Genomic DNA, 11,000 nt, shown 5'->3' on the forward strand with positions numbered 1-11,000 from the left:
TTAACAGAAGCATTTGAATGGAATTATTGTTTTCCTCACTCACTGATTAATTATGACAAAAGAATATTAAGTAAAATTATCAGAAACTGTTAGGTTCCAATAAGCAGATGTTTAAATGTAAACCTGCAGTAAATGATGTCATGGCATATGCTATGTTTTTGCAGGTAATTACATTATTAAACCTTATCTTAACAATTTCAAAGAGCTAATATATCATTTTAACTGACTAAATAAGTTACTGTAAGCAAATTTAGAAACTAACAAAACATCCTTAAATGTTAAGAGCACCAATGGAGTATTTAGCCAAATCCGGGAGCCATTATGTATTAAGCCTTTAATTAATGAGTAAAGTATAGAAATAAATATTAGACAAAAAGCATCATGAGACCCCTGATCTTTCATTGTTTGGTATATTAAGCTCTTGATCTTTCATTTAGACACATTGAGCCATTAATCTTTCATATATGGGTGTATTAGACCTTTCCGTAAATCAATTCATATATAGGTTTATTAAGGGCATGTTTGGTTAGATTTAACATCTGGAAACCGTAACATTTTGGAGCTTTTCACAAAAAACTCTTTTTTAGAGCTTTTCACGAAAAGCTCTTTTTTAGAGCTTTTCACGAACAATTGTTTGTAGTTACTTGTTATTGACAAAATCATCCTTATTTCCACAAAATGTGTTTCCTTTTTAACATTATTCTTAATTTTAGACCATAATTATCGAAAAACAAGGTTTTGTTGCGTTCAATAAAAAAAAATTTATTTAATTTTTTTTATTAATTTGTATAATACATTTTTTTTTAATAATTTATTTGTTGATTGATTTAAAACATGTCCATATCAGACATTTTAAATATTAGACATTTTAAATACTAACAGCAGTTCAGTATAATTTTACCAACCAATAATAATTAAACAACTCTCTTCAAAAAAAAAAAATAATAATAATTAAACAACTAATAACAAACAACCAACAACAACAACAAACAGCTTAATACAGCCGCAAACAACTAATATCAACAGCAACATCTATTAGCTAACAGTTGAATCAAACAGGCCCTTAATACACCTATATATGAATTGATTTACGGAAGGACCTAATGCACCCATATATGAAAGATGAAGGGCTCAATGTGTCTAAATGAAAGATCGAGGGCTTAATGCACTAAACAATGAAAGATCAGGGGCTCAATGTGTCTAAATGAAAGATCGAAAACTTAATACACCAAACAATGAAAGATCAGGGGCCTCAAGATGCTTTTTACCTAAATATTATAGTTTTACACATTTGTAGAGACATCTATGCAGTTTAAGTCTGAAAATATCTGTCTTTGCAAATAGAGAGAACCTCCAATCCGTGTTTGCACGTCATCACAAGTGTCGTAATGTTTATTTATATATTTCTCTCTTAATCAAATAAGTAAATGATTTTGTGCAGGAAGGAATTCATCAGACCGGATATGATTTCATTTTTGCTGGTTTCATGTAAATATACATTCTGCTGGTGCAATGTAACCACATAAACAAACAATCCAGAAAAACAAAATCACTTGGAAAGAAATTGAAATTGGAAGTATAACTAACAGAGTGCTGAAACTCTTCATTAATACAAAATCTACAAAACACGTTAACTGTTCTATTGACGGCTGGAAAAGACCGTTGATCCTAAAACTGCATGGAGATCTGGATACACAGTCTACAAAGTGTATCAGATCAAGAGAAAAGTGGTTTTGCGTTCAGTTCAAGTGTCGCCTCAGAACAAACAACTGGATAACATATGCATTGACGCATAATCGAGGAACTCATGTGGTCCGAGTTATCAATACCGACAATAGGATGAATCCAGATGGAACTCTGCTAAAAGGAAGAGCTGCCCTTGGCTGAAAATTCGCATAAATTATGGACCAACAAGGAAAATGCAATGTTTAAGAATGGTTCTCTTTTTTATTTCCTTAAAAAGCAAGCTATAACTCAGCTTTTCTAGTCTCTTTATCAGTTCTTCCCAGTGAAAAGAGCCAACCAAACAGTTGCGATAACTTACTGGTTTCGGGTTTCTGCTGTTGTTTTGCTTCCACAGCACAGATTGTATTATAATCATGCTTTAAATGAGGAGAAACTATCTTTTGCTGAAGAAAAAGAGAAATTGAAGCTACCATGAGCAGATGTATAGTAGTAATCCGAATAAACTCATATTGGGAAATTGATGGATAAAGGATCTAGTGGTCCTTAAATTTGGACGCAAGATAAAAATAGGTCTAAAATGAACTTTACGTATCAATTTGATCCACGACAATAAATTTCTCAAATTAATCCAAAAATGACTCCTGTAAGCATCATCGTCTTTGACAATTTTCAAATTATGATTTTGACGAGTCACTTTTGAACTATTTGATCAAAATATCATAACTATGGACCAATTTGATGCACGAACTTCATTTTGTACCCTTGTTTAACCCTGCTACCAAAGTTCAAGGATCAAATTGATCCTTTATCGTATTAATCTAAATAGATTCTTAGTTGAATGATATAGATACCTTAAACACTTCAAATGGACACATATCAGAATAACCGCAGCCCTATTTAAAAAAAAAAAAAAAAAAAAGAACATTAATACCTCAGACATATAGAAATCAGAAAAGAAAATTATCAGATAATTAAGGAAATAAATAAATATCTATTGAAATGAAACAAATCATACCGGCATCGGAACGGGGCGCTCATTATGGAGTACTTGAACATAATACTTGCTTGAAGCGTTTGATGGACAACTGTGCAGTACGAGCATGTTGTTGCCAGCAAAAGGAGCCACAAGGCTGCCCCACCAGTTTCTACTCTTGGGAGGTCTAGAAGGAAGTTGCAGTGGTTGTTCCTTTTGTATTTTCTGGAATTCTGAAAATATTCAGATGATCACTACAGATTCAGCATATGGAAGCTACAGAGTTGCACATAACGCAAAATCGAGAGTGGAAGGACAAAATCACTCACCAGATCCTTCAAGGAAAAGACCCAGCAGACATGTAAAAGGAACCACGGTTTCAGCATGTGCGAACCGTAGTCTTGCCTTTTCGTAACTTCCTGGAGCCTGCTTTCCTAATAGATCAAAATGCAGAAAAGTCAATGCCTGCATTAGAAACCATGGACATACTATCCTTCCAAAATCAAAGAAAGAGAAGAAAACAGGCAAGTATAATTTTCCCCTTGTTTTGAAACAAGCCATGAGGAAAAGAAAAACCAAACATATGCCCAGCAAGATAATAATCATTATTGTGACTTGCAACTGAAAATTTGGTCATTAATATGGCAATTTATTAATCAGGAATAGTCAAATAAAAAGCTATACTATCCCAAGCATCAATAGCTGAGGACAGTCAACATTTGACCTAGTCACAAGTTTCTGTTTGTGTCTATAGTTAATAAGCCAAATATCATCCTGTTTCAAGGAAATTTGAGAAGTAAGAACAATGTTAATTTAGATTTTCATCATCTTCCTCCTCACCAATCATCATTTTGATATAGGATCCAAAATAAAGGTTCAAGCCCTCTCCATTTGACAAAAGGATATGCAACAATATGACTTATATAAGCATCAAACATTGCATCAAAAAACTAAACAACAGATTCAATTAATGACTTAATATTACTACCTTGTGCCTCAATAACTTCCTCCATAGATTGAAAAATATCTCGAAGAAGAGGTACTCCCATCCTATAGTTAATTGATTTACCATAACCCTTCAATAAAAACACCTCCAAGTCATCTGCCCACTCCAGCAAAGCCACCTAAACAGGGTGAATACGTTTGACTAGTCACTATCCATTAAATAGAAAGTAATAATTGACCAAGTTCAACAAGCTTTAGTATGTTGTTTACAAGCGAAGTATGTTCTATTTTTTGCAGAACAGTGCTGAAAATATTGATTTGTCATGATCCAGGCACAAACAAGAATAAAATTAGTAACATCACAGAATCTCTGAATCTTATAATACCTCAGAAGACATAAAAAGACCACAAGCTTGATCTGTTATATCCAACAAAGATGCTTCCTGCAAAACAAAATCCGAGGGAGAATTGAAGAAAACAAAAGAGCGACACACAACCCAAGAGCCCAAGGCAAATTATTTCAGCAATCAAAATGGGAACGGTTTTTTTTTTTTTAATGAAGAAAATCAGCAAGAATTTTCATAATTTTATAAATCAATCACCTGTTTACAGAGAAACCAGAGAGAAGAAGTATCCTGTCTGGTAAAATTAAGTCCATAACGGCTCACCAATGCAGCTGTAATTTCATCGAATACAGGTTCCTTAAGCTTACTAACAGCTGGTTCTTGGTTTTCTCTGTAAGTCTGCAAATACACATAAGTGCAGATTTGAAGAAACCAATTAGTTTATAACCCTCCAAACAAAGGTCCATCTAGTGGACATTCAAACTCAAAGATTTGCTGATCTGCCCCCCAATAAATAAAAACCACTTCCTGTAGTTTCCAGAACCAAAGTATCAATTATTCTATATTAAAGCAAACCAGTATTCAGTTCTAAAGAAGGAAAAAGATAATCCAAAATGATTCTTCATAAACATTATAAATAACCATAAGAAAGGAAAAGCTTAGGACGATGTATTTAAATTGTTGATATTTAAGAAAGACCACTAAAGAAATTATATCTGGTTGAAAGAGAATAAAAACATTAGCTAGCAATTGCCAACCAAAAAGTTAAAAAATATTGGGTTCCATCAGGCACAAATGAAGTGAAGAAGATGGCTTTGGAGCAGAAAAAGAAAGAACAGAGGAATCAATCAAAACTTTAACCAGAAACATGGTTATTTTGTTCATCAGATATCACAGAAATTTAAATTCCATGCAATGAGTCATAAAGGTTATCAACTTCACATGAAACACTTTTGAGCCTGAAACCAAGCAAAATCAACAATGGCAACTAAAAATCAAAACCTAATTCATACCTTGTAGTTTTGACAACAATCATAAAACCTCAGCATTATATCACTTGCACGGCTTTCACTGACAACAGCAAAAGCTCTATGATTCCCTGGTCCAAGACTTCCATTCCCACTAAACAGCCCCATGCCAAATGCCACAGCACTAGCTGATGCCCGGGGAACCTATCACATTGAAATAAGGAACGGGAAGGAAGAAAATCATCAGGGAAAAAAAATTCATCAATTGGTTTGGTTGAAGTCTCAACCCTAAAAATGATGATAAAGACAGAGAATTAGATACTGAAACATTAAAATCATGCTTCAAATATAAGTGGTAGAGTGATTTTATGATATCAACCCAAACAGATGACAAAACCAGAAGACATATCATGCACAAGAAAATATGCCATTATATTTTATATGAGGCTCACCTGAGTAGCCCTAATTGCGTAAACATCAGGGTGATATTCCTCCTTGAACAAATCCGGAAATCTTTCTCTTGTCCTGATTCCAAGATTATATAATTCTTCTTCTCCTTTGCTGATTAATTGCCCACCTTTTAATTTCCCTCTCCAAGGAGATTTCCAACCCTGTATCCATTTAGGAACTTTTTCCAAAGACTTCTTCTGTTCTTCAGAAGCTCTTACAAGTTCTTCCAAATGAGATGCCAATCGGTCTAACTCTCTCATCCGTTTCTGAGTAGGCGAACGAGTTCCATGTCTTGCCTGGAAGAAAAAAACAAATAAATTCTTACTTCTGTGATGGATTTAATAGCACACTGAGACAGCCTCCTCCTCTATGTGAAAACGTCAAGCATTGATAGTCTCTTCAAAGTAAACACCCAGCACAAATAACTTAAAAGCTGAATCAGAAAAGAGGTGTTCCAATGTAATGTGTGAAAAGAAAATAGAAACGAAGAATGAAAATGGATGGTATACTTAATTCAGGAACTGGAAAAAAGAAATGACAGGAGTGTTAAATTCTAAAATTGTTCAGCATGTATGCTTCAGTATAGCAGTTTATTTTCCACCATTTTTATGCATTAAAGCATGCAAATATGAAAAAAGTGAAGTCCATGATAGTCTTCTAAAACAGGCAATTGATCTCACAGTAATAAGAAGAGTAGCTTAATTAAAGTAACTCAGGAAAATGCTAGTTTATTAGCCCCAAAATATCATGACACAGGGACATGTTCTGTGTTGTAAATTTTTGTTCTTCAAATTAACATTTAAGAGACCAATACGTAACAAGATCAAAAGCAGAGACATGAATCAAAATTAGAAAATAGCGGTTAACATCAAATTTTTATTGTCAGAGATAAAAGCTATTCTTGGACATTTCCTATCAGCTTAAGCCTTTGGGTCAAATGGTTCCTTGACATGGTATTAGAGTCTCTTAGACTAAGTGGTCGAAGGTTCAAATCGTGAAAACCCCATTTATTGATGAAATTTCAACACATAATAAGACTTTGTTATACACGCTCCAAGTTCAAGCCCAGAGAACTTTAGCATGTGGGGTGTCTCAGATAAATAATGAAAATTATTCTTGGGCCTTACCTATCAGCTTAAGCTTTTGGGTCAAACGATTCCTTGACAATTATAGTGATGGATTGAAAGGGGCTTCAGATTGCAGAGCGGTAGAACACAAGGAACTAGACAAATTTGAAAAGTATTTGTTGCAGTATTGTGATTAAGATTATGGATATGGTTCAGTAGAGTTTATCACTTCTTAAATGTTAACGGTTATCATCTATGATTTTATAACTATCACGATTCACAAGATGAATACCAGTACAACAAATTGAAGTCTGCTTATGATACTACAAGGATTCACAACAAACCTCAAAACAAATATGAAAATAAGCCAACCCAAACTTCTAAAATCAATAATTACCACAAGGTTTAAGTGGATAGGAGTGCATCCCTGAGGATTATCGGACGGTTCAAAGTTATCGAACCCCACATCCTTCGCAGCCCCGTATCTGCAGAAATAGGAGATAATTCAGCTTAACTAAATATTACCAGTGTTTATACCAAAATAGAAGCATAGTGACTCTCAGAATAATGCTAACAATACTCCACCTTCTTCTAACAAAAAAAAAAAAAAAACTCTACTGAATTTAGCACAGAAATTAATATCTTAAGCTAAGATAACCATTCAACAAAACTGATCGAAGAAGCAAAGAACTCCTAACTACACAGGCACTCGAATTCTAAAAGTGAGCGCGAAACTTTTACAGCAAAAATCAATAAGTAAGACAGTCTTACTGAATTTAGCACAGAAATTAATATCTTCAGTTAATCTAATCATTCAACAAAATCAATCGAAGCAGCACAAAAACTCCTAACTACACAGACACTCGAATTCTAAAAGTGAGCGCTAAACTTCTACAGCAACAATCAATCAGAGAATAAAACAGCCTTGCTGAATTTAGCACGGAAATTAATATCTTAAGCTAACCTAATAATCATTCAACAAAATCAATCGAAGCAGCACAAAAATTTCTAACTACACATACACTAGAGAATCCAAAACCTAAGAACAAAACGAGAAATGTTAAACCAGTATTAGAGAGAGAGAGAAACCTTGTTACGGTGGAGAGATGCTGGCGGACATCGAAGCCTTGATCGGCGACAGAATGCGTGAGAATTGATAAACAGAAGAGGATCAAACAAGCGGTAGCCATGGTTAACTTCGTTTTCATTTTTCTCCTTCTAGTAGGAACTTTATATTTTAGTTCAGACTTTTGCTTTTTCTCTTTTGTTTGTATTCTTTGCGCGTTTTATAGGAATCGGTGAGACCTTCACTCCGGGATGTTAAAAGAGGAACAAGCAACCGCTGCCAAATTAACCGTCTGATTGTTTTCCGATGTGATGCAAGTCTTCCAATCACATGACTACACGTATCTCCAATTTTTAGGAAAGAAATTGGTAAATGCATATTTTGCTTTTTTTAATTATTAAATTTTTTTTCAATTTAACTGAAATGAGAAAACTCATACAATCTACTTAAGTTATATTTTGAGTTTGAATAAGTAAGTAGAAAATTTTAATTGAGAGATAATCCACCTAAAAAATATTTAACGAGTATATTAATTAATTAAACTCCTGCATAGTTAAAAATTCAATCGCATCATCGTATTAAATTAAGTTGATTTTGAATCCAAAATTCAATAAAAACAGCCATTTTTATATTATTTAAAGTTAAAATTATCTTTTCAAAAAAATTAAAATTATATTTTTAATATTTTGAAGACATTTTTTATAATATGTTATAAGAAAATATAAAAAATTTATTTGGAATTATAAAAGATAGTGTCTTCTATGCTTACATTGTTTTTGATAAAGTAAGCTTTATTTTGTTTTTTCTACCATTTTCTAATGGTAGAAAAAACAAAGTAAAACTTACTTTATCAAAAACAAAGTAAGCATAGCCTAACCTATAAGTTAAAGGTTAGACTATGCTTACTTTGTTTTTTACAAAGTAAATCTTACTTTGTTTTTTTGTTTTTACCATCCAAATGGTGATGAACTTTGACAAAGTAAACTCATTCAAAGTAAGTATAAAAGGCATCTATAAATTAAATTAGCTACCACTTAAGTTTGAGCATATTTTCATTAATGTGACGAAAGAAAAAAAAAGGTTAAAAAACTTTGACAAATTTAGCAGGTGGTCTACACATGTTGTGTTTGCCTCTCAATTCCGGCTTAGAGAATATTCCTCAAATTAGCAATTAAGGCCCCGTTTGTTTAGGAGAAAATATTGTGTTCTGAAAAATTTTATGCAGGAAAAATATTATGTAGGAAAATAAAATATTTTCTTGTGTTTGGCAACAACACCGGAAAATATTTTCCGGTGTTTGGTTACAACACTGAAAAATATTTTCCAACCACTAAATATAGATTTTCTATATTTTTTTTATTTTCAATTATATATATAAAATACAAAAAAAAAAAGATTCACATGTATTAAACACCAAAAAAACACATAAACTGTAAGGTGCCGTTTGATTCGTGGAATAGAATAGAATAAATTTGGTATTCTAAAGGAATAGAATAGCAAAGAATGAAATAGAAATTCCTTACGAATAACTATTCCTATGTTTGGTTGGTGGAATAAGATAGAATATAATATATAATTTTTCATTCAAAGACAACATTACCCTCAAATCTATTACTATAACGTTTTCTCGTATTATTAACGTTATTGTATTTTTTGTTTTTTGCATTTTTTCGTGTTTTCACATTTAGTTTTTTGGTTTTCCCGTTTTTTTTCGCGTTTTTTTCGCATTTTGTTACTTTTTCGTGCTATTCACGTTTTTTTCATGTTTTCATGTTTGTTATGTTTTCGTGTTTTGTTTGCATTTTTCTTCTTTTCATGTTTATAACATTTTTCACGTATTGTCACATTTTTATGTTTTAGCATTTTTCGCGTTTTCGTTTTTGTATTTTTTCACGTTTTGGTGTTTTTTGTATTTTTCACGTTTTTGTATATTTCGTGTTTTGTCATTTTTTCGCATTGTTCATGTTTTGTGCCTTTTGAAGTGTTTGCTTCTTTTTTTGCATTTTTGTGTTTTTCGCGTTTGTTCACCTTTTCCTGTTTTTTGCGGGTTTTTTTATATTCTCGTGTTTTGTAACATTTCCACATTATTCATGTTTTTTGTGTTTCATATTTTTTCGTATTTTTACATTTTTTTTAACGTTTTTCCCTTTTTTTTTTCTAAACTAGTATGTTTTGGGGAGTATGTTTTACCATTTTAAAAAGGGTAAAACATTTTTCCTTATTTCTTCATTCTTTTTCCATTGACTTACCACTTATTTTCCGCTGACTTATTTTCCTGCCCAAACAAACACTGGAAAATTGGAAGAATATTTTCCTACAGAATATTTTCACCCAAACAAACAGGGCTAAGTGTTAATTATTTGGACGCTTAAAAGTTATGTTAATACATGGTATTTATTGGATTGGGAAAATGTGGGATGTGAGCACTACGGTGGTTTACACAGTTTTGTTGTGTTTGCCTCACAAGTCTCTCTTAATATCTCTTAAATTAGCAATTAATTTTGGATACTCAAAACCTATGTCAATGCAGTGGCGGATCCAGGATTTGAGGGAGGGGGGAAAAACTCTATGTAAAAAAAATTTAGACAAAATAACATTAATTGAAAAAAATATACTTTAGTACATAATTGTTATTCGATACAAAATGTCTTAAAATTTTAAAAAAAACTTCTAATGCTAAGTAGATCGATCATTATGAGGTGGCAATTGACATCTACGATCTGTCATAGCATGAAAACGATCCAAAATATCTTCATTATCAATGTTGATGAAGATATCCTTCGAGCTAAATACCACCAAACAGTCATTCAACCAATAATCTGACATTTGATTTCTCAAATCGGTCTTTACAATATTCATTGCTGAAAATACTCTTTCAACAGAAGCTGTTACAACTGGTAAAAGCAATGCCAATTCAATTAGGCGATACACCAATGGAAAAGTTTGAGCTTTTCCAGTTGAAACCATCTTCTTTGAAAGACATCCTAAATCTTCAATAGCAGCAAAGTTTATATCTCTTTTAACATCATAAATATACATTTCAAGCTGATTCTTAATCATCAGAACCTCAGTGCATGAGAAATCTTCTGAATATATTTCAGCTAGATGAACTAACTTATCACCATTAAAGTTAGAAAAAGAATCTCTATGATCAAGACATGCCACAGAAAGAAGCAAGTCTGTTGTTAATTCTGGGAAACGATCATGCATCTCAAGTCTGATCTTATCAAGTACCTAGTATTTCAAAAGATAAAGCATTAAAATCAACAAAAAAAAACGAAAATGTAAACAAAGTTACTTAAAATGAAAAGAAACACTTAATTAATTACCTCATGATAAACTTCATACCAATAATGTTGAAAGTAAGTAACAACATTTTCATCCCTCTTCATTCGAGTACGTGCTGGAACTATATCATTCATATTAACAACATTGATAGAATGAGTCACACAAAAAGACTCAACTTCTAATAAAATTGTCTCTCATCTTCTATCCCGCAAG

At 32.3% G+C, this 11,000-nt stretch overlaps 1 protein-coding gene across 2 annotated transcripts; it reads right to left on the minus strand.

The window, feature by feature from the left end:
* Positions 1 to 1,431: 1,431 nt before the first annotated feature.
* LOC136226707 (uncharacterized) lies at positions 1,432 to 7,723 on the minus strand. Of its 2 annotated transcripts, XM_066015336.1 has the most exons (12): positions 7,523 to 7,723; positions 6,831 to 6,918; positions 5,369 to 5,662; positions 4,962 to 5,120; positions 4,207 to 4,347; positions 3,991 to 4,047; positions 3,648 to 3,783; positions 2,989 to 3,093; positions 2,702 to 2,892; positions 2,538 to 2,579; positions 2,045 to 2,129; positions 1,432 to 1,883 (listed from the first exon to the last, which is right to left on the minus strand). In XM_066015336.1, exons 1-12 carry the CDS (start codon positions 7,639 to 7,641, stop codon positions 1,861 to 1,863), a joined length of 1,440 nt encoding a protein of 479 aa, XP_065871408.1. In that variant the 5' UTR covers positions 7,642 to 7,723; the 3' UTR covers positions 1,432 to 1,860. The 2 variants fall into 2 exon arrangements, with proteins under 2 accessions (XP_065871408.1, XP_065871407.1); XM_066015335.1 differs by having other exon boundaries at positions 1,432 to 2,129; positions 7,523 to 7,722.
* Positions 7,724 to 11,000: the final 3,277 nt, after the last annotated feature.

This window comes from Euphorbia lathyris, chromosome 4 (assembly GCF_963576675.1).
Source record: "Euphorbia lathyris chromosome 4, ddEupLath1.1, whole genome shotgun sequence".
Taxonomy (NCBI): domain Eukaryota; kingdom Viridiplantae; phylum Streptophyta; class Magnoliopsida; order Malpighiales; family Euphorbiaceae; genus Euphorbia; species Euphorbia lathyris.

Bases quoted from the DNA above. Each gene is read 5' to 3' on its own strand.
- LOC136226707 (XM_066015335.1), bottom strand. From the start codon at position 7,641: ATGAAAACGAAGTTAACCATGGCTACCGCTTGTTTGATCCTCTTCTGT. The intron at 2,893-2,988 runs GTGAGTGATTTT...GAATATTTTCAG, and splicing joins TCTTTTCCTTGAAGGATCTG to AATTCCAGAAAATACAAAAG. The intron at 2,130-2,537 runs GTATCTATATCA...CTTTTTCTTCAG, and splicing joins GTCCATTTGAAGTGTTTAAG to CAAAAGATAGTTTCTCCTCA.